Raw genomic sequence first — 25461 nt, forward strand, 5'->3', positions numbered from 1 at the left:
TTAAGCTAGATTTAAGTTAGGTTAGTCACGCGTTTACGAGGGACCGATTGTTACGCGCTTAAAAATTAACACACCTCGAATTGTAAATCAGTTGGGATTCCTTAACAACAAGAACCTTATTTGTTCTAAGTGGAATAAAGGAACATTGTTTATTATTGTAGTCGTTGCAGTGTCCTTTTCTGTACATTTCATTCGCGGGCCATACTGCCACACTCTTATAGAACACCACAGTATTTTACAGCACATAAGAAGCACTCCCATTTCAGCACAGAGTATTTACGAAAATGTATCGAGTGTATTTTTTATGCCATCTCATATAATAAGGTAACTGTAGCAAGGTAACTGTATGACATAAATAGATAATAACATAAGTGTTGAGAAAAGGTTACTATTTAACTTTGGATGATGAATGATTGATTGATATCACATCATCTCACATTAACTAACTAATATTTACAATAACTCCATTTTAAATACAAGAGCTCCTTTACTTATGAACATTCAACTTATGAACAATTTGATCAAACATCTAAAATTTAAATATCGTGCAGATTTTTAAATTCTCTTGCCAAGTGTTGAAAGCAGTCTTTAGCCAGTAATAAATAATAAATTTTAATGAATAATTAAATGATAAGCAATAAAAATAAATTCACATAAAATCAAAAAATGATCTGAACTCTGACGTTCCATTGCCGCTCATAAGGTGGTTTGTCATTCGATCCTACTGATCTTTAGAACTAAGCAGACAAACACGAACAGTAATAAAAAAACTTTATTAAAAAGGTGAGAACTGTCATCGACATTGTCGGCCAACATCCAGGCAAAAACCCGTGAACTTTCACGCCTCCTTTTCACGTTGCCAGCCAACTTCTCGTTGGCAAGTGTTGCCAGGCAGTATTCGGGATCTCTGGCGCTGGCGGCCACAGCTACTCCCCCACCAGTGTCTGCGACACGAAACAAGCGGGAAAGGATACATGTCGGCCAGAGCGTGTGGTAGTTTGTCGCGTTGGGGCTGGATTGTCTGTGGTACGTTTAGTTGGCGCTGGTCTTGGCATTAGAGACGTTGGGGGTAACTGGTCCGACTCACTCGGTGCGAGAATAAAAGCTGGTTTCAGTCGATCAATAGAAACTACAGTTTCTTTTCCCTTTATGCATAGAGTGAATGTCTTGCTACCACGTGACACGACTTCGTAGGGTCCATCGTATGGAGGCTGCAAGGGCTTCCGTACAGCATCATTGCGAAGAAATACATGGGAACATGACTGCAGTTCTTTGTGGATAAATGGGTTGCGGTAGGAGTGGTGCACTACAGGCACTGGTTTTAAGTTTGCCATCATCGTCCTGAGTTTTTCGACGAAAGAACATGGATTGACGTCCTGAGAACCTGGGACGAAAAACTCTCCAGGCAGTCAGAGGCTGGTGCCATAGAGCATCTCAGCCGCGGTAGTATTGGTGTCTTCACGGAGCGCAGTTCGCAATCCTAACAAGACTGTAGGTAGCACTTCTGTCCATCTTTCAGTAGAGTGACACTTGATGGCAGTTTTAAGTGAACGATGAAAGCGTTCAACAATGCCATTTGCAATTGGATGGTATGCTGTTGTCCTAACTCTTTGGGTACCAAAAAGTTGAGTGAGGGATTTAAATAAGCCAGATTCGAATTGCCGTCCTTGATCAGATGTTATTTGGGCAGGCACTCCAAAGCGAGATATCCAGCCTGAGTACAGGGCTGAAGCTACTGTTTCAGCTGCTATATCTGGCAACGGGATTGCTTCAGGCCAACGAGAAAATCTATCGATGATTGTGAGGCAATATGTTGAGCCGTTGGAAGGTGGCAATGGACCAACAATGTCAATATGAATATTTAAAAATCTAGCGTCTGGAATAGGAAAGGTTCCCAAAGGGCTAGCGACATGTCTCTGGATCTTCGATCGTTGACAAGAAATGCAGGTGCGAGACCATGTCTGGCAGTCTTTACTGATGGATGGCCAAACAAATTTTGCTTTTACCAATCTTGTTGAGCTCCTTACACCTGGATGGAACAGGTTATGGACAGTGTTGAAAGCAGTGCGACGATAACTAGGCGGAATGTATGGACGAATGCGACCTGTCGATACATCACAGTAAATTTCGACATCACTATCAGGAAGTTTAAACTTCTTAAGTACAAGTGATGAGTCACTTGAAGTCAGGAGAGACTGGAGCTCAGGATCTTGCTGTTGGTCTTTTGCAATTTTGCTATAATCTATAGATGGGCTACTAATTGACTCAATACGGGAAAGAGCATCAGCTGGAATGTTATCGATCCCCTTTATGTGTCTGATGTGTGTTGAGAATTGTCCTATAAAGTCAAGATGTCTCAGCTGACAGGGTGTACACTTATCGTGTCATTGCTGGAAGGCAAACGTTAATGGTTTATGATCTGTGTAAATGGTGAACTGTCGTGCTTCCAGCATAAACCGGAAATGTTTCACAGCCAAATACACAGCCAAAAGTTCTCGGTCGTATGCAGAATACTGACGCTGAGAGTTACTCAGTTTGCGGGAAAAGAACGCTAGTGGCTGGAGGCCTTGTGCTGTAACTTGATGAAGGGCAGCGCCCACAGCAGAATCGGATGCATCGACGTGAAGTGCAAGGGTAGCACTTGGTGAAGGATGATGTAGTAAGGTGGCATCTGCTAATTGTGACTTACATGACTCAAATGCCTGAATCGAATTGTCAGTCCATTTAATCTCGCGCTGGTCGTTTTTCTTTGCTCCTTTAAGTAGGTCGTGTAAAGGAGCTTGGTGATGGGCTGCATGGGGTAGGAACCTATGATAGAAGTTCAAGATGCCTAAGAACCTTCTCAGTTGTTTGAGGGTCTGTGGTCGCTTCTGTTGAGTTATGGCAGATACATGTTCTGGAAGTGGCATAACGCCGTGGGGAGACACCATGTATCCTAAGAATGATACATGTGGGGCAGCGAAAGTACACTTGGATGCATTGATTTTCAGACTGTACTTGTCAAGGCGTTGAAACACTTGCCGCATGTGCATCTTATGTTCCTCCCATGAAGTGCTAGCAATGAGGATGTCATCTAGGTATGAAAAACAAAAGTTTAAGCCTTTCAGAACTTCGTGCATGAATCGTTGGAATGATTGGGCTGCATTGCAGAGACCAAAAGGAAGGAAAACGAATTCAAATAGCCCAAATGGCGTTGTAATGGCTGTCTTTGGCACATCATCTGGGTTCACTGGTATATGATGGAAGGCTCTAACCAAATCGATCTTGGAAAATATTTGGGCTCCGTGTAGACTTTGACCAAAATCGTGGATGTGTGGCACTGGATAGTGATCGGGAACAGTTATCCTATTCAGGGCACGATAGTCTCCAGTAGGTCTCCAATCGTTACGGCCCTTCGGCACCATATGGAGGGGAGAAGCCCAGTTGGACTTTGATGGTCTGCATATACCTAACTCCATCATGTGCTGGAATTCTCGCTTTGCTACTTGCAGCTGAGCCGGATGCAATCTACGAGGTTTAGCAAATACGGGTGGACAGTGTGTTTCGATATAATGCATTGTGTTGTGCCTGACTTTATCTGAAAATGGTCGAGGACGAGTGAGATGTGGAAAGTCCTTGAGGATATCCTGCATTGGGGAATTGCTGATTATAGTTTTGACTGAAGTAGGTGGTCCTGTATAATATCTTCCTCGTGTAGTAAGTGAAGTCAGGGGGTCGACCAGTAATCTGTTTCTGATGTCGAGAATGAGTCCAAAGTTGGCCAAAAAGTCTGCACCAATTATAGGCTTCTGCACATCAGCTATGGTAAATTCCCATCTGAAAGAACGTCTTAAGTTGAGGTCAAGTTCTGGCACCTTTGTTCCATACGTCGAGATTTTAGAGTCGTTGGCAGCATACAATTCAACCTTTGTAGGCTGATTCTTAGTGCGATTGGGAATGATCGATAAATCTGCTCCAGAATCAATTAAGAAATTTAGGCCAGTTTTGATGTCATACACAAACAGACGGCTATATTTAGGAGCCAGGCTGGACCCACAGGCCGTTACTGCGGCTGGCTGCGCTCGTTTCCCTGATCAGCAGTTCGGTCGAAGGAACACGGTGAACGACATTTCCTAGCAGCTGATCCAAACTTATCATGGTAGTAACAATATCCGACGGTTGAGGCTTCTTCCTCGAGGGCGTAAACTAATGCGATACCTCAAATTCGGGTCAAGTCGGTTTCTCTCTCTACTACGATAACGGGGACGAGCAGTACGTGATACATTAAGTTCTGCAACCTTCATTGTGAGTTCTAAAATCTGCATATCGAGATTTTTGATTACGGGATTGTCGGCTTCTAAGTTGATGCTGGCCAGTTGGGTTGGTTCTGTAAGTTCAGCAACCTTGTCAGCAAGGATGGCTAGCTTGTCTAGTTCATCACCGCTAACAGCCAGAACTGTCTGAATATTTTTGGGGAGACGTTGGAGCCACAAGTTTCTAAGAAATTCTTCGGTAATCTTGCCCGCTGAAAGCTCCCTCATTTTACGGAGTAAAACGCTGGGTTTCTGATCCCCCAACGCCAGATCTTCAAGCAGAATTTTAGCCTCTTTAGCAGCGGAGTTCTGAAAAATTTCGAGGAGTCGATCTTTGAGTTTAGTAAACGGAGCCTCGGCTGGACGGTCAAATACTAAGTCACTGACGTTAGATAGAATCTCCACGTCCAGGGAATTGATTAAATAGTTGTACTTAGTGTTCTCACTTATAATCCGATTAATGGCAAAAGCTGCGTCTAGCTGCACAAAAAATAATTTGATGTTGGTTTTAGTAAAGATAGGCATTTTTGCCTGTACACGTCCGATTTCCAACTCGTTCTGTTCCGCCATTTCGAGCGCCTAACTATGCGGGTACAAGGAAAGCAGGATAGTGTTTGATTAGGCTTAGCCTGAGTCACGCACTCTTAATCATCTTATTGAATTTATGATTCAGAAACTGATCATACCTGCATGTCCTGTTAAAAATGTTCCTTCATAGACACAGAGTTGTTCACTATCCAATTCAGTCGAAAGTCCAGGTAGTTCATTAATCGCATCACGTTCGGGTCACCACTTTGTCATTCGATCCTACTGATCTTTAGAACTAAGCAGACAAACACGAACAGTAACAAAAAAACTTTATTAAAAAGGTGAGAACTGTCATCGACATTCTCGGCCAACATCCAGGCAAAAACCCGCGAACTTTCGCGCCTCCTTTTCACGTTGCCAGCCAACTTCTTGTTGGCAAGTGTTGCCAGGCAGTATTCGGGATCTCTGGCGCTGGCGGCCACAGTGGCATTGAAGTTGGTAACATTAGAGTAATGGCTTTTTTCACTATTGTTTATAATTTATAATAACTTTTACAATTAGTGCTGCAAAAAAGGAATCAAGTACAAAATGTAATAGTAAATCTAACAATAGAAACTAAATGCAAAAAGTCTCACTCTATTACTGTGAAAACTTAATTTGACATTATAAAACTAAGTGTGTTAGATAAAAAAAAAACTGTATATGAAACACCCAGTACTAAGCAGTAGCAAGCAGATAAATGAACTATTAAGTACATTGAAGGATCAGACGCTAACAATACATGGTTATTCCATGTATAAATGTACTTTCTAAATTAGTTTTCAACTTATGAACATTTCAACTTACGACAAAACCTCGAAATGGTCTATTGCTTGGAATTGTCTATTAAAGCATATATTTGAAAATACTAATGATAATACCAAAGATGTTAATAATCAAAGTTCTGTAAAATAGTTTAAACTAACATATGTCAAAACATGTTTCAACAATTAAAAAAATGAATTAAGAAAGTTTAATATAGTAATAGTACCTGACCAAAATAACACAATACAAAAATAAATTGCCCAAAATAAAGTATAAGAGAATACAAATGATTTAGAAAAAAGTAATGTGATTTATAGATTTAGCTGTAGTTGTGAAGAAAAAATGGTATATATAGGGGAAACAGAGAATTTTAAAAGTACGGGTGAAGGAACCTATAAATGCAATTAAATATAATATGCATAATTCAGCTGTAGCTAAACATTGCAATTTTAAAGGTTGTAAAATAGTGAAAGATTCAATAAGGGAGATAAAATATAAAACTAATACTAAAAAAAAATATGAACATATAGAAATATTAAAACTTAAAACAGAAAAAAGAATTAATGACAATTTAGGAATAAAATTAGATGCAGAATGGTATGATTTCATTGATAAAAACAAAAATAAATTTAAAATTAATGACATTATTAATGATATAACAATGAGTAACATGTGAGAGGGTATAAATATACAAATTAGCAAGCTGTTGTAATGTATATCAGTGTCTTTTTGATGAGCCAGTTCAAATAATGTGTTTTTGTAAGTACATATCCATCACTTTACATTTATAACATTTTAATTATAGAAATACTAATTATTTTTAAATTGTATTTACAGTGTTCCCAGAGGCTAAATAAAGAAAGTGATGTTACTAAAACCATTACAATTGTGAGACATAACTCATGATAATTGTAAACATTTCATATTTACAATGGCTCTTTAATGTAAATTTTTATGATTTATATAATGTTACAATTTATTTTTATAATTTGTATAAATTTATGGTTTGTGATTATAATTTTATGAACACTAACTGAAGAAGGACATATTGAGTCCAAAATACATTTTAAGTGTTCTGTATAATATATTGTAAAAAAGAACTGTACCTAATTGTAGAAAATCATTAAAGATTTTGTAATTTAATTCTCATTCACTAGTATCATAAGCCCTCATGTATATGCTTCTAATTGATATAGACTAAGAGTAAAACCTTGAAAACTGAACTTGTTTGTAAGTAGAGAACACCTGTAATTAAAATTAGAAATAATATGTTTAACTAAATATTTTTATTCAAGAATTGGACTAGGTAAAGATTATTTGTAGCCTAACAAAGGCTATTTAGGTTCATTATCCTATAGGCAATCACAACTTCACATATAAAAGACACAGGGCAATTTTTTGAGCTTTCTTTTGGGCAAAAGTTGCATCTTATATGCTGTAAAATATCGTAATGAAAATTTTTATTATAATTATTCTTAAAGTTACACACTTTTTTAATTGTTTTAACATGTTATTTTAATGTCAGAGTGAATAAAACCAGAATTTCCTCTAACTAATTTATTTGCCTATCCCATTTTATCAGTCAGTTATCTTTATTGGTATAAGCAACTTCAAAAATAATTAAAATATAAGCAGACTCTATTGTATTCAAATTTTAAAAATTCAATTATTCAAGCTTGACTTTAATGTTCAAATAATTAAAAAATGCTTTTATGCAAGACTGTTAATTAACTGTCATAGTATGAATATAAGCAAATTTATCACACCAAATTTCAGACAGATCATTCAACAGATCTCCTCTAATTGGAATGCCGGTCTTTCAAAAATACTATGCCAAATATTTTAATGAACACAAATGTCCATTTATAATATGGTGGTTAATAGTCATGAGGCATTTTTTAATCTTTCAAACATCAAAGTTCAGTTTGTAAAAATAAATGATTTATAATTTTAAATTTAAATATATTTGATTTTTTGCAGAAGTTGTATGTTTGATGCTTTGAATAATAAAAGTACTCATTAATTTTTTAATTACACATGTAATTTTAAATCAACTGTAAACAAAACTGTAAAGATATTGATCTTATTTCAAAATCAAATTGTTTACAGATAAAACAAAAAAGATAAATTTTGATTGTATTTTTCAGAAAGAAAAAATGCTACTTAAACAACATTATTACAAGTCTAACTAAATACAGTGATGATAATGGGTTCTTTTACATCAGAGGTTACTAAAATAATTCTTCAAAATATTGTAATAAAAATAGTTGAATTTCAAGACTAATAATTATTAAATTTTTGACATATTACATTGACACTATGATTTTTTTCCATGAAATATGATGCTATAAGATGATGAGCCAACAACATACCATTAATCTATTAAAATAACAAAGAAACTAATTATGTAATTTACAATAAACAGGACTAAAATTTCTTTTATAAATTACATTAACCAATAAAATTCGAGACATATGGGCACAAAAATAAGATATGCTAAATATAGTCTGTTATAAATCACAATAAAAATATAATGAATACTAGAATCCAAATTTTAGGTAAGATTTTGATTAAATAATTATGCACACAAACTTGAGATTTTAATAAAAATAGATTACAAAAATAAGGCAACTTACACAGCTCATAAATTAGATTCATTTTTGAAAAATAAGTTAACACAATTACATATGTAAAGATTATGATGAAAGTAAACATTCTTCAGTAATTTTTGCATAATATCAGAATTTCAGTTCTTTGTTTTAAAATTATTTCTTATAAAAATGTAATTATAGTTTAAGAATGAGGTAAACGACAAAAAAAAATAAAATTATAACATCTTATCATTAAGATAAAATGAAAATGTAGGTAGATGATAATTTTCTAGACTTTTTGTAAAATAAGATCCAGTTTAATAATTTGTAAAAATGAGTTATTTTCGTTGTTAAAAGAAATACACATGAAACCAAAATAAAAATGAAAAAGGTAAATTTTAAAATATACTATAAATTTCTATTTTTATTTTTTAATCACTATCAAAACTCCGTTGAATTGAATTTGGTTAATACAAACATCTGGTAACATTGTTATATACTACTTTCTACAAGTTTATTCCTCAACGAATGAAAAACTCACTACCCAGACCACTTTGCACACATTTGATCATGCAATACTATAAATTTTTATAACTATGTAATGCAAGCATTAACACTTGGACTGTTGGAGCTTGCAATTTTACTTTTTCAACACAGTGTTTGTTCCATTTTTTGTCATTCATAATTCAAATCAGGCACTTAATTAGAAATGTCTTTTGGCAACCTCTTGACAATGGTGCCCACTTGCAGTGGCCCCAAAAATAATCACAAAGAATATTTTAAAAAAAATTCAACATATCTTAAGAAAAAGCATTTTAATTTTAGTGTCAAAAATTCAGAAAATTATGATTAGTTTAATCATTTATACTGAAGAAAAAAAAACCAAGAAAACTAAAAATCTATCTATGGAAAAATCTTCAAATAACAGAAAAAATTAACTAAAAATTATAAAAATAAAAATCACTTAAAAGTTAGTTTAAAAAGTTTAATCAATAAGCACATTTTGCAATTTTATGCAACTTCATAAACACTGTTTTATGCTTATAACATTACATGAATATAAAAAATATGTCTTAACTTAGATAAAGCAATATCATCATCAAAAATTTGTAGCTTCTTCAAAAAACTATTACTACTTTATTTTTTTTTACAATGTTATTTTTGTACTTGAGTTTCACTCCTTTTATTAAAAGATAATTTTTTATGCAATTATTAAACTACTAACTCTAAACAATTATTAAAAGTATTCATACTAATTTATGCAAACATTGTTAATTATTATTTAGAATCTATTATTTTTCAAGGTAAGTTTTACTTATTTAATATTTTTTCCATTTTGTGCCAATTTGTTTCACTGAGAAATAATTAGATATAACAATAAACAAACAAACAGTGTACATAATAATTATGCTAAATAAAATCCTTCTGTTCTCACTTCTGTGCATAAGAACAGAAGTGAGAACAGAAAACATGCAATTAAAATAACTAGTGAGATGCAGTATTAATTTTATTGTTAAATTTGTTCCATTCACTCTACACTTTACATTAAAGTGAACAGAACTATTTTAGAACTGCAGTTTCACTTTTGTTGAGATCATTAAAGTTATTATTAGTGTTCCAAAATGAAGCAAGATAAAAGAAAAAGATAAGTTTTGTTAAATTAATTCAACACGTAATGAGAAATTACAAATTGTAACATTAATAAAATTAACTGGTAAGATTTAATCTTAGTAGTTAAAGATTAATTGTCATTGAATGGCTGATTTAATGTCAACAAAAGGCTGCTGGCAGACGTGATGCAAAAATATAAAATTTTTTTGTGTAGATATAATCTTAGCAACCAATTGTATTAATGTTATAAAAATCTTCTCAGCAACAAACACATTTGTTGTTTATTTGAAAAACTGAATTATATTTATTATAATAAAATTTTAATTTGAAAATTTCAAATAAATAAATGATATTCAGTATCATCAATCAGCATACATACAAGTCTCCACAATATTATTTTAGTAAATGTTTCATAGTCAAATAACATAACTACTACTACACAAAATAACTTCATTTTAGTTTGTTTTGTTTATTCTAATGTAAAATTGAATACCAAACAAAAAAAATGCCTAGACTTGGAACTATTATATAATCATGATAAATACAGCATTTGAATGCCACTATACTGATAATGTTACTGTATATCTGGCAATTCATTAATAAACACCTTTGGCTGCCAAGAAATATTTATTTGCTTATACACTAACATTTCTAACCTAATGTATGTGTGTACAGATAATGTAAAAGACAAAGTACAAGCATCAATCAAATACTATGTAAAAACATAAGTGGAAAGTTATCATCTTTATGTCACAAAGTACAAGTTATTAAGGCATGTGAAATACTAGATTAAAATGTACACGAAAAAGACTGAATAATTTAATAGTGTAAAATTTGCAGAAAATAGATTAAATATCATCTAAAATTTATATTCATATAATAATAAAACAAAAATAGTGACACAAAGCGACACAAAAATTCCTTAAAAAGATGTCAACACTTTTAAAGAAATTTTAATAATGTTTTAATAATATTTGTACAGTAAACTGAAGAGGAGAAGAATTAAAATCCTGTATTGACAGATGAATGTAAACAAGATATAGAATTAAATAGTGGATGTACGTACATAGTCTTTTGTCTCAGAATATCACTTCATTGTGAGTTTGAAAAGAAATAAAAACAAAAAGAATAATGAAATAACTACTTTTTTATCTTCACGACTAGGTGCATTAATAGACACAAGGCATTTTTACATCATCTTTAAGAACTACTATTCTAGAGCAACCTTTCTTGCTTGTCAACCAAAATTGTCTGTCCAAAATTAGATTTAATTTTCCAACTCCTTTTTTAAATCTGATTCAAAATAAGAATAAATTATAAATGAGGATAGAAAATATTAAATATTTGAATAGAATAAATATAGAACTTAAAATATTAAATAATTTATTCTATTTTGGAACAGTTTATAACTGATATTCCAAAAATCAGTCACCTGGTGATGGCATATACACTAACATTTCCATCCTAATGTATAAGCAAATAAATGTTTCTCAGCAGCCAAGGGTGTTTATTGATGAATAATTCTTTCTGCTGACTATGGGTTCAATTGTAAATATGGTAATGCAATGAAACGTATATATTATATGTAGCCATTATAGAATGCACATCAATATTCATAAAGCAATCAAATCAATTTCAAAATGTAATTTAAGCAATTTAAAATGTAGAGAAAATATATATTTCATTGTAATAAAACTTAACATTATCCTTCTAGACAACTTTCTTCTCCAGTGCTTTGAACCTTCAAACTATTATTCCTTACAAATAGCTCAAATAATAAATAGTTACTAAAATTATGAATAAAGAAACATTTTAATAACTTTTATTATTCTCTATATACAATTTCTATTTAAAGTATAAACTATGTTTCTACCACTATGTTTTTATTGGTATAACAGAAATTACTAATAAATTTTAATACATCTTTTTTATGTCTAAAGTTTTTCATATATAGTGGAACCTTGCTTAATGAGCATAATTTGTTCCAGAATCTTACTTGTAATGCGAAACAATTTTTCCCATGGAAATTAATGTAAAATATGATAATGCGTTTCATGCCGAAAACATACTCAAATATTTTATGTATAATGTTTATTCAAAGAAAATTACACAATATACATTGTTAAGAAGTATGAATCATCTTCATCCTTTCTTCTAGCATGAAATGAACCAACTTGGAATGCAAATTCGATTTGCAGAGAACAAAAACAAAAAAAAACCCACAGATGTCTGAAGATGCCAAACGATATGCCAAATTCTTGGTCTATGTGAAGACTATAATTAAATACCTATAAGGGGCCATCCATAAATTACATAAGGTGTTTTGGGGTGGGTGGGAATCAAGGATTTCTTACGATTTCTTACTCAGGAGTAGGGGGGTAACAGATCTCGTCTTACTTAATATTTTTATTCGTATTTTTTGATCTCGTTGAGTGGTGGAGTTTTCAATTTGACTTCAATTTGGCGGTTTCTATTAAGAATGCTCGTTGTAATAACGCCATCTCCTGTGACATGATAAAATAATAATTCTAGCAGACTTACGCTCTACACATTTTTTACATTGGGAGAAAGACCATGTGATGGTTTCTCTCTCGTTTTTTTTATTAAAACAAGTGCACCATTCCTATGGGTGTATAACACTAAGAATACATAAACCAAAATACATGTTACAAAGTAAACATAAATTAGTATTCGGTTTTTAGTGAAAACTAAAATGTAAAACTAGAAATTATAAAGTGTCTTATCTTCCATATTTTTTTAACATAATTGTAAAAATCATCAAACAGTGGCTTCTGAACAAGCTTATCGAATGGATATGGCCACCTGAAACCAAGCATAAAGATTTCTAATTTCAGAATCTATCTTTATCGTAAATTTGACAATAATAGATCATATGGTCGACGGTGTCTAGGTTTTCTGTAGAGCAAAAGCAAGAGGCAGTTTCTGCCCGGTTATACATGCTCAGTAAGCAGTTGAGCTGTAGCAAACGTTAAATCTCTAAGTAGTGATGAGAACCTGCATTCAACACTAGGAAAATAAAGTTATTCTACCAGTTTTACTGCTCAACTATTGTTGATTCCACTTTTGCATAGCGTTGTCATAAATATAATTTTTAAGGCTGCTGCGTGAGAGAGGGTTGCGAGTGTAGTCCAAGTCAGTGTCCTTTGCAGCTGACTTAGCCTCAAAGTCGGCTTTTTCATTTCCTAGTATGCCAGTATGGCCACGAACAAACATGAAAGTTATCTTATTTACACAATTTTTAATATGGTGCTGGATATGTGTGATTTTATTGCTATTGTAATTGGGATTTAATAGAGCTTTACAGACAGACTAAGAATCACTGTAAATGTTGATAGACAGAGTTTTGTTTGGTAGTGAAGTGGCCCACTGAACAGCTTGGTAGACAGCATCTTCTTCAGCTTGATATGTGGGGATATCTGTACCTTCTAACATATTTTGGGCAAAATATGTCATTTTGGAGAAAGATACAGATACTTGAGCAGACATGAAGGGGGGTTTTTGGACCCATCTGTGTAAATATTAATGTCTGCATGGTATCCATGGAGGAAGCAGATGACACCAAATGTACCCTGGAGATAACCTTATTTACAGGGTCATGATCAGAGATAGGGTAATTGCAATATGGTAGCATTTGAACAGCCATAGATAGGAGTAGAGACTGTTGTTGAGTCTTGATGTTTGTAGTTCTGATGTAGTAGTTTAGACACCTTTTCTACAATACATAGTGGCAAAGGAAGGAGCTCTGCTAGAATCAGAGAGGCATTAGTAGAAACAGTTCAGCAGCACTTTGAAATTCTGATGGCAAACTGTCCTTGAAGAGAGAGTAATTTACTTGCTACTGAAGTTTTACTAGTTACATGACCCCAGGTAGAGACAGCGTAAAGTAGCATTGGTTGTATTGCCCCATTATATAGAGTTTTATAAGCTTTATGATTTAGTCTGCCAGTGCACCTAGCACATTTTAGCAGCATGTAGTTTATTTTCTTGGCCTTAGCCAAGATGTAATTAATATGGTAACAGAATGTGGTTTCTATTCTCTCTTGTTTTATTTTGTATGATGTTTCTGTTTACACATGCTAGTTGATCTATCAAAGTATTTTGCGTCCTTTTGTGAAAATTAATATAAAACTGAATATTATGATGTTGATTAATGATGATGATAATAAAAAGATTGTTAACAATAAAAAAATAAAGTTCTTAAAATAAATTGTTCATTCGAATTCATTAAATTTTTATATTTTTAAATTTGTTCACATAAAGTCTTTTATAAATAATAGTACATATTAATTAACTAATAATTAATTATATATTTTGGACCTAAGGTTTTTAGGTTTTCATTAAATAAATTTATTTTTGTTAAAATCTTTCTATAAAATTATGCCTAAATATTACGTAAGATAGGGAAGGGGAGGGGAATCAAAGAAAACATTACGGTTTCTTACACAGGGGTGGGTGGATGTCTAGAATGACTGAAATCGCTCTTACGTAATTTATGGATGTCCCCTAACACAGTAAATACGTTCCATGTTATATGAATTCTGTGTTGTACAAGTCACTTAAATACATGAGCAAATCACAGCCCAGCACATGTGCAGTTTAAAGGCTATGGCTGTTTGAAAGGTTTTCTTCCATAAAATTAACCGATTCTAGACTAATTTGACTCAACATTTACAAAATCACGTATAATTTTTTTGGGAGTAATCCATATAAACTATGCTATAAACAAAAAATTGTAGGATTACTTACCGGGTGTGTACCGTTCAACGATGCCATTGCTTAAGCTTGTTTTTGTCGCAGAGCGGCTCATTGAACGGCTGCGCGTATTTCCTGATAAGTTGTTATTCTGCGAAAAATTTGCTGAACTTTGGAGACATCATTAATATAATTATAACTTTTATGGCTGTTAAATGTAATAAATGGTTTTTAGTAGGTTTACTGCTTGTTTAAACTCAACGGTTTGTGCAATGTCTGCTATTGGTCCAGATTTGACCAATTCTGTCACGACACGAGTCGGCGATGACGTTTTACTATGTTATACAAGTCTCTTTTAGTGTGTTGTATGAACGCAATTGCAATTTTTTCACCATGTTATACGAATCCGTGTTATATGAACCTGTGTTATAGGGGGGTCTACTGTATTAGAGATTAATTAATTTGACTAGAGGTAGGCAGTTATGCTGCCATCTCATATTAAATTTAATAATTATAAATAATTAATTTTTAATTTAGACATTTTTAATATTTAATTTGGAACTGGTCATTAAATTTAGTACAAGATGGTGTGTTTATTATATAATGGGCTATGATTGTCGATGTTTATACATAATATGTGTGAACACAAGTTTGGAAAAATGTGTGATCACGAGCGAACTTAGATGCTAGCGGAACGAGTGCTAAACACAGACCAGTGGAGCATGCACATAATCGGGAATTTCCCCTCTCCTTGTCACTTGTTATGTGAAACATTGCTCATTAAGCAAGTCAATTTTTTACAATTTGTTTTGTTTGTTATGCGAAATACTAATCATGGGATATACTCATTAAGAGAGGTTCCACTATATAATTTTTCTAATGATCTTCTAGAACAGGAGTTACCTGATCATTAATGATACTATGGGAGTCAGTCAATTTATCAAGAGCTGATACTAGGAGTTATTTAGGATAAGTGAATAAATTTATTTTTATTATATTTAAAAATATAGTACAAAACAATTTTAAATCTTAATTTATGTTTATAGAAAAATAGAAATAGAAAAATTATTAATTCATATTTTTCTTTAACTTATTTGAGGATCTAGGAAGTAAAATGTGTTAATTAAGTGACACTAATATCATTTTCAGTATTATAGCATGCTTAATCTGTTAACTATAATTTGGACAGAGTTCACTATTAAAATCAATGAATTTCAATAAATTCTATCCAAATATCATTGATTTTAATAGTAAACTCTCCTCCAATTACAATTAACAGGTTTTACATGCTGTAATACTGGAAACAATAGTAATACCACTTAACACGTTTTACTTTCGAGATCCTCATTTATAATTTATTCTCATTTTGAACCAGCTTAAAAAAGGAGTTGAAAAATTAAATCTAATTTTGGACAGACAATTTTGGTTGACAAGCCAGAAAGGTTGCTCTAGAATATTAATAGTAATTCTTTCAATTCTTTTTGTTGAAACTGTCTCTTTGTTTCTTTTCAAATTCACAATGAAGTGATATTCTGAGACAAACGATTTTATGTACATACACTGTTTAATTATTTATCTTGTTTATATTCATTCGTCAATATTCTTCACTCCTTTTCAGTTTACTGTACAGTTATTATTAAAACATTATTAAAATTTCCTTAAAAGTGCTGACATATCTTAGTGCAATGTTCTGCAACCATATGATGTGAACTTTTACATGTTCTGTTAATTTCAAGTTTTATTTATATATTTTTATCACAGTTGTTTCGTTTCTGATGCATGTATTTCATTCTCTGTTGCAACACTGATGAAATAAAATGTTTGTTTATTCTTTATTATAAGCCAGGCATTTTTATGTATTCTAAGAAATTATATGTAAAATAAATTTTCTCACAGATGTTGATGTCTGTTTAATAATAATAGGTTAGTGGCATTATGTAATTCTATTAATATTATCATATCATATGATTTTGAGAGAAATAACATTTTGGTGTGCCGTGTTGAGTCATGGATGTGCCGCGAGTAGAAAAAGGTTGCAAAACACTGCCTTAGTGTACAGCTTTGTGTTGCATTTTTTTTTTTTTAAATTACATTAAATATCATCTAAAATTTATATTCATCTATTTCCTGCAAATTTTACACTATTAAATTATTTAGTGTACATTTTAATATAGTATTTCACATACCTTAATAACTTGTACTTTGTGACATAAAGATGATAACTTTCCACTTATGTTTTTACATAGTATTTGATTGACACTTGTACTTTTACATCATCTGTACACACATACAATACTCTGTTTTATAATTTCATTTAATTTATTTTTCTTCTTATTTCAATTTCTTGACTAATTGATATTTTTTTTATTTTACTAATTTTTTATTATTTGATAAGTAGTTATTGTATTTTAACTTATATTTATGTTTTATGTTTTTTATTTAATTTACATATATTTTTTACATGTTTTTATATATTTTTATTACATTATTATAACCATGCATGTATTGACAGATAAATAAACATAATATAGAAGCAAAGAAATGGATGTACAGAAAGTCTAGTGTCAGAATTTCACTTCATCTTGAGTTGTAAAAGAAAAAATAGTTCTTTCAATTAATTTAAGTAAATTATTTAAAGAATTCACTTTCCTCAATCTTAAAGTCAATTTTTATTCTATCAAAGTTCTTAAAAAGTAAAATAATGTCTATTGTGTATTTATATAGAGACTTGTTTAAGTTTAATTTAAACAAAGATGTTTTAAGCTAATTATTAAATTATATATACTACATATGTCCATTATACAGTTTGATTTAAATTTCATCAAAACATAAAAATTTAATTAATGAAATAAAGTGATAATTTTAGACAAATGATTAAAAATATATACTTGTGTTGTGTCTGATTCTATTTCTGATAGAAGAAAAAAAAATCAATTATAAATTATAGCAGTTGTTCAATTTCACTTTATTTTGTTACATTTAAATTGCTAAAATATTTTTATTTTGAATTCCAATGTCATTAGTTTTGTAAAAATAACAAAGCTGCTGAAATTAAAGTTTGCAAATTCAGCACAATTGTTTGTTCATACCAAATTGTTTTCATGTTATTTCTATTCTTTCTATAAATTACCATATTTACTCGCATATAAGATGACCTCACATATAGGACGAGGTGTAACTTTAAAAATCAAAATAAAGAAAATTAGTTTTATTAATACAATTCTAATTTTACTTCATTTAATCACAAGTAAAATATCAAATAAACGTAAATGCATACAATGTCCTGCAAAAATTATTGGCATTTTAAACTTTAAGGAAAAATCTTGTAAAATTGACAACATTAATTTGTTTATGTAAAGCTGAACAATCGGGAACCTTTTCTGCCAATTCTTAACAGTCAAATTGACTCTCCGTCGATTACACTTATGAGTTTCTCCGAATTCTGATTTCCAAATAATAATGTTTCCACATGGGAGTGGATTAAAACTTATATCATGCTCCTGTGTGATTTTGGAATTTCAATCTGGAATTCAAATTCAAAAGCTTTGCTTTTCCTATTGCTATTTGTCTTTACTCCTGGCAATACTGTATACAAGAACAATTCAAACGATCCAGATAAAATACATATGTTTTTAAATACAAGAGGGTAAGCATCTGGTAAAAAATGCAAATACACAGTTCACAAAAATTATTTGCAAAAATGCAAAAGAATTTTTCAGTCGTGCACATAGGACAATCTAGGAATTTGAAGCTGTGATAAATGAATATAAACCTCTTCTTATATGCGAGTAAATATGATAATATATATATTAGCATTAATAGCATTACAACATTAACTAACAAAATTTTGTAGTGTCCTTTTGTTGTTTTTGTGTAATATAATAATTTAAAATATATTTCTGTAAAAAAAATAGCTACACTTTCAACAAAACTTAGATATTCTGAGGTATGTATCTGTCTTATTTATTTCTAAGTCAGGTTCCCAGAATAAAATGAAAACATTGACAAAATGAAAAAAAATCAATATGAAAATCTTAAATAGGATTATTTAAAAGTTTTTGTTTCTCTTGATTTAAAAGTCTCTATACTAAACAAATAGGTGAAGGAATGCATTTATGATATATGTGTGCATGCACAACACTAGACAAGTATGGAGTGACCACAATATCTACATAAATCATATTCTGTAACTTCTAAGTGACTGCACAATAAAACAAACTCTTTGCATGTATATATTGGAGCTTTCGAAGCATCCTTTATATCACTGATGATTGTATAAAATATTTTCAGTTAGCAAAAAATATTTATCATAAAAAATTCTACTTTGTTCCCTTTCTAAAGTATTCATTTCTATATTCTAATTTATATTTATCTATTATTTGTAACATCATTTTAATTCCTTGTTCTATGTAATTAGCTTATCCTCTAGTATCCTGCCTAAGAAATCTTAAAAATAACTAAGAATAGTTAATTAAAAATTTTTTAAATAAAACTAAAATAAATAATAATTAAAATATTTCAATGAAATTTACAGTAATTAAAAAATTTAACAATCATTTAAAATTCTTGGAAACTATAAAAAAATTTAAAAATTGATCAAAGAATATTTTTTATAAAGCACTAAAATATAAAAATTTACATTAGACAATTTTTTACATCTTATTTGCAAACACAGGTTGTCCAAAAAGTTACCAGGCAATGAGAAATTTATAATGAAAGTTATGTGTATGATCTTGCATATGAGACCCGTTAGCTGTACAGTACATGCTGCATTTCCACTTTGTGACAGATGGCAATGCTGCTTGCTCACTGATGTTCTGGTTTTTAAAAGACTTCTTTGCTGACTGCATAATCTTCTGCGGAATCTGGCCCATTAGGTCTCTGGACCCCACTCTCCCAAATTTGGACTTCTAAGGGACATTTCTGGCATTTGCTGAAGGAGAAACTGCAATATCATATGTAAAACTTCACTTTTATTAAAACTTTACTTCAATGTTTTCCACTGCACAGTAACTTTTCAGAACCCTGTTCAACAAATTGCAGTTGTTTTATCACAGTTAAGATTTTTAAGCATATATTAATCTATAATAGTTAGAAACCTACTATAGATTAATATAATACACTTAAAAATCTTTATATAACTCAATTCCTATTAAAGACGAAAATTATCCAAAAATATAACTAAAAATTCACAAAACAGTAAGTGAATATAACATTTTCTGCAAATCATTTTTTATACACATAATTATTGTATATTGTATTATTGTACACTATTATTTTTTAAAATGCATATTAGTAATTATATTTAATATTCTTATTCACAAAAAAATTTTAAAATGTAATATATATTTATATCAGAGGTGGGCAAGCAAGAGTTCAATGGGAGCCAAAATGTAGGTTTTGCAAAATGCATGGGAGCTGCAATTCTGTACTGTCGTGGCGGATAGTATGGTAAGGCAGGGAAGGATAGGGTGTCCCCCATCCGGGTCGAGAACTTGTTTTAAAAGAATAGATTTGAAATGTCAATTTAATTTATTGCACCAACTTGGAAATAAATTACTAAATATTACATACAGGGTGGGCCAACGAAAACGAAACGGCAGAGTGTTCGTGTTCGTTCAAGCAAATCGCTCAGACAGGTCGATTTTATTCTCGAGGGGACATCTTATGCAATAATGTTTTTGCGAATCTGAATATTAACTAAACAAACATTTTTTTTCGAAATAAATGTTTGTTTAGTTAATACAAAATAAACGAGTTCTTAAATTTTTTGTTGTCTGTTGTATTCAGAATCGCAAAAACTTTATTGCAAAAGATGTCCCCTCAAGAATAAAATCAACCTGTCCAAGCGATTTGCTTGGACAAACACGAACACTCTGCCGTTTCGTTTTCATTGGCCCACCCTGTATATATAATTACATATTTTCACAAAATTGTGGAAATAAAATTGTAAAAATAATAATAAAAAGCAGAAATTAACACTTTCAGAAAGAGCTGCATTTACCCATGTTTGATATATATATCCAAAACTTAAGGACAAATGCAATTGCTAGAAAAAGTCACTGGTAAGTGACTTAATCACTTGGTGATGAGCTTGTCACATTATGAGTACCATAATTCAGTTTCAGGCAGACATATTTCATACTGGCAGGTCTCTCTGCCTGGATATTGGTAAGCACTTTTCATCCATTCACCAAAGATTTATTTTTATTGCTTCGATTTGTAAAAATCTATAAGTTGTTTCTTATTACCCTATACTAGATACTAAGTAATACAATTCTTGCCATATTTATCTGCATTCTTCTAAATTTCTCTCTATTCATGTACAAATATCATCCATCCTTAAGTTTTGGAAATGTGTGTAATCATAGAACAATACTTAAAGTATTATTCTATAACATATTTTAAAATTAATTTTAATGTCTTTCAACTCTACATTTATTCATAGAATCAATTCATTTATAACAGAACCTAAGAAAACAAAATACAAATTTATAATGAATGAAACAAATCTGAAAACTATTTACCCATGAGAAAAAACTCTGAATAAACTTTCACACAACTGCTGCACTTCTTTTTTATCTGTTTGAAGTTTTTGATCTACAAGTAAGTCACTTGCTACATTTTGCACCTGTTAAAAGAAAAAACAAACAATCATTACAAGTATCCAAAAATTAATTATTAATGTATAAGTATAATCTTTAAAATGAAATAATTGAACAGTAATAGCATAAATTTACAAAATTTAAGAAAATTCTTTAAAAAGACAATACAAAAATGTGTCTTCTCACTTTTCCTTTCACACACACGAGGAAAATAACAGTTCTACAGGGAGTTGACCTTTCATTTGAGACTACTCATCTGCCTTAATATGTAAAAACATTAAAAGATCCCTCTAGCAATGGCACAATATTAAAAAATAAATATATTTGATAAAGAATTGCCAGGATAATAATTTTTAATTTATTTTCCTTGTGTGCAAGTGAAAAGACACATTTTTATATTGTCTTTTTTAAGAATTTTCTTAAATTTTGTAAATTTAAAAAATAGTCAGGACAATAATTTTTATCAAAAGTAATAGCATAGTTTATTATTGTTATAGAAAAAGATTTGTGTGTGTGGTACTCCCATTCCATGTTCATTTTTTTTCCTTTTCTTTTCTTTCTCCATCCTGAGCTGTTATTATGTATCATTTCAACACTATTACAAGAGGCGATAACAGTCTTGGTTTGCCAGGTGTCCAAAGAAAGTCAACCAGGCCATCTTCATGGAGCATTCTGATTGGGGAAAGATGTTTGTGACATGTCAAAAGGATATAAAAACAGATTAACTGAGGGAATGACATCTTTCTTTTTTCTTCTTGATGGACTTTGTTTCATCTGGAGTGACCACCAAGCTGAAGGAGATTGATGAACGAAGAAGGTGAGCACATTCACTGAGGACAAAGAGAAGGAATCTCATTGGAAGTAAGGTGCCAAAAATATGCTGATCTAATACATACTTTGCACTGTAAAGACTATCTTGGACTTTCCTTCCTGTTGAAATTAAGGAGAGAAAATTCATGTTGTGTATGAGGATTCATCCATGGAAGATTGAATGTTTATACAATGCTGACAAAAGCAATATACAGAGTGTAATAACAAAATACAATTAATACACTTTATTTACACAAAACAAAACAAGTGTTAGAGGATCTTTTGTCGGGATCCCAACTAAGGTTGGATACCAGTGAATTTTCCCCGCGTCAGGAGTGCACATGATTACAGATCAAACAAAAAGAAAAATGTTTTGCGCATAACAGAAGTAAACCAAAAGTAATATTACCTTAAAACTACCTTACAATCTAAATAAGAGGAAAGCAGGATATAGAAATTAGAAGGACAGAGGTAGAAAGATCAATCATGAAAATACTCATGATTTCACCAAGGAATACTGTTCCTTCTTGTGAGATGGGGTCCACAATGAATTCTTCTGGCTTTATGATTTTCCATCTTTCATCACAATTATAGTTCTGTTGCTTATCCAACTTTGTGATGATCGAAAGTCTTTTGTTCAGAAAGGAGCACTAATAAAATTTATATCCTGTAGAGCTACATGGTACTCACCAAAACTTAACCTCTCTTAACCTCATTCTTAAGTTCAATTTCTCCAAAATTGAGCTTAAGAATGACCGGTTTTTCTTTCCCGTTTGGGCCCGTTGCTGTTCTCTCTATTGTTCTTGATGTTTCTCAGAACAGACCTCCCCCACATTGACAAAAGAAGCATTAAAAAGGGATAGAAAGTTCTAGAAAAGAAAGACAAGAACAAAGGAAAGACATTGAAAATTAAAATAATCAAAACATGTAAATTTTAAATAATTAATAAGGCAAGCAGCCACAAAGTATTGAAGTTGAATGTGTATATTTAGCATTTTAATATTGATAATGTTGGGAATTGTATGTAGTATTTTATTTTATTGATATCGTCAGGATTTTTATGTATATTTAGCATTCTAGTTTATTGACATTTGTCAGGGTCTTTATTGTGTATGTATGTATATGTTATGGATTAAGTGATTAATATGGGCATTATGAACAATGACAAACAAAATTGGGCACTGTAATAAATTTCAGGTGTTTTCACATAATTTATCAAATGACCGGTCATTATGAATACTGCTATCACCTAGTCAAAGTGATAATAATACATTGAGGAGTGATCATCCAACATATGCTAGCCAATCAGCATTTGCATCTGAGTTGTACAGTACATGTGTATTGCGTTTAGTACCAAATTTTAAATTTATGCAACCAGTAGTTAATCTTGTGCGACATTTTAATTTTACTTTTGTCTCTTAAAATAGTGTTTTCTTCTTTGACATAAGTAATGATCATGGACCAATCATTAAGTGATATGAATAATCACTTCAACCACCGATTAAACAAGTTAATAGCAGAAAAAAGTCAGAACAATCAAATTTTTACAAAATCAGCAAATTTGTCAATGATACAAAAAGTGAGAGTCAAAAATGAAAGTTACTTCTAAGTTACCAGAAGAATATCAGAGTTTACATAGATATGATGTTGTATCTATCAGAAATCTATAAAAATTAATTATACCTGTAAAAGAAGGTAATATGATTAAATATTATGTTCACACTGAAGAAATATTTCAGATATTGCATGATGCCCATATTGCTATTGGACATGGTGATAGAAACCGTATGGAAAAAGAATTAAGTACGAAATATAAAAAAAATATTACAAGGGAGATGATCATAATTTATTTGAACTTACGTGAAATCTGTCATAAAAAACAGAATATTCCTAAGAAAGGCTTTGGTAGTTAAACCAATTTTATGTAGGGCTAATGAAATGAACTCAAGATGTCAGGTCGATCTTATAGATATGCAGTCGCAAGCCAATGAGCAATATAAATTTATACTTGTGTATCGAGACCATCTAACTAAATTTGTTCAACTACAACTGTTAAAAACCAAATAGGCTGAAGATGTAGCACATGTTCTTTTAGACATTTTTACAATTTTCAGTGCACAAAGTATTCTACAAAGCAATAACAGCAGAGAATTTGCCAATAATGTCATCAAAGAAATGTGTAATATTTGGCCTGAGTTAAAAATAATGCTTGGAAAGCCCAGGCACTCACAAAGTCAGGGTTCAGTAGAAAGATGTAATCAAGATGTAGAAAATATGCTTAGTTCTTGGTTGGAGACTAACAATACTAACAAATGGTTGGAAGGATTACATTTTGTACAACTGATAAAAAAATCGAGCACATCATACTGGTATAAACTGCAGCCCTTATGAGGCCATGTTTGAAGCAAAGTTAAAAGTTGGACTAAAGAATTTTATACCCAATGAATCATTGACTAACGTTAATACAGAGGAGGATCTATTGAGACTTTTTAAAACTATCGACAAAGTAAGTCAAAGTTGCTCAAACTCTGAAAGATAAGGTACTGTCCAAGAAAAGATTATTTGATAATACCACCCTCATATAGCAATATATCTACATCTTCACATGAAAAAGATCTAAACCAGAATGTTATTAGTATTACAGAATTGATGAATGAAGAAGAAAAAATTCAAACAGTTGATCCAAAATTAGAAGAAAAAATAAGAAGTGTGTCCATAACAAGAGAAATGGCTTTAATCTTAAAAAGCAAGCAGAAAAAATGATTGATACATCAAATTTCAAATACACAGCAGCTAATGTTGGTGATACAGTAAGGATTTGTGTACCAGATGTAGATCAAGCCTGCAGTGATAGAAAAAATATTTTAGTTGTTGTTGAGGTTAAAGATAAACCCTTTACAAAGTGGTTACCAACTCCTTCCAATGAACAAAGGGATAACACAAATACGTCTCACTAACCTCGTATAGTTTTGCAGGTAAAAACTCAGAACGTATCACTAACGTTTTCGACCCACTTTTTAGGGCCTTCTTCAAGTGTTCTACAAATATTTTCTGGTTTTATTCTAATTTTTTGAAATTTCCAGTTTCTGATGTTTTCTATCCTCGAATTTATTTTTCGAATGTTTTAAAATTTAAATATTCAAAAGATGTGCACTTGTGCTAGTTGTTACAGCATTTCATCATAAATCGCCTGCCATGCTCTTGATAGTTGTTTCTCTTCTTTAAAACTGATGACCTTTTTCTATGTAAGGGCGTATTTTGAAACTTTTGAAATGACACGGACCATATAAAAGTGAAAAGAGAGGAAAAATGCTGGTAAATCACAATTATTTATTCATATATAATTATAAATTAGCATAAGTATACTTAATTTAGCTTCTGAAACTGATGTAAGCATAATATATCAAAAATATTTGGTTAAATATTAATCACTGCTAGTTTTAAATAAGTTTTGATGGAAGTCTGTTAGCCAGTTTCTTGTTTTAATTTTTACTAAATTCATTGCAG

At 31.2% G+C, this 25461-nt stretch overlaps 1 protein-coding gene across 1 annotated transcript in view; it reads right to left on the minus strand.

Moving 5' to 3' along the window:
* The window catches only part of prd1 (pruning defect 1), a 109883-nt gene that overhangs the window by 77685 nt on the left and 6737 nt on the right, over nt 1-25461 (minus strand). Inside the window, 1 exon segment of the mRNA XM_067270775.1 lies at nt 21067-21170. Within this exon segment, the coding sequence (XP_067126876.1) occupies nt 21067-21170 (104 nt within the window).

Source organism: Centruroides vittatus, unplaced genomic scaffold, assembly GCF_030686945.1.
Source record: "Centruroides vittatus isolate TY-2023 unplaced genomic scaffold, ASM3068694v2 contig_377, whole genome shotgun sequence".
Lineage (NCBI taxonomy): Eukaryota > Metazoa > Arthropoda > Arachnida > Scorpiones > Buthidae > Centruroides > Centruroides vittatus.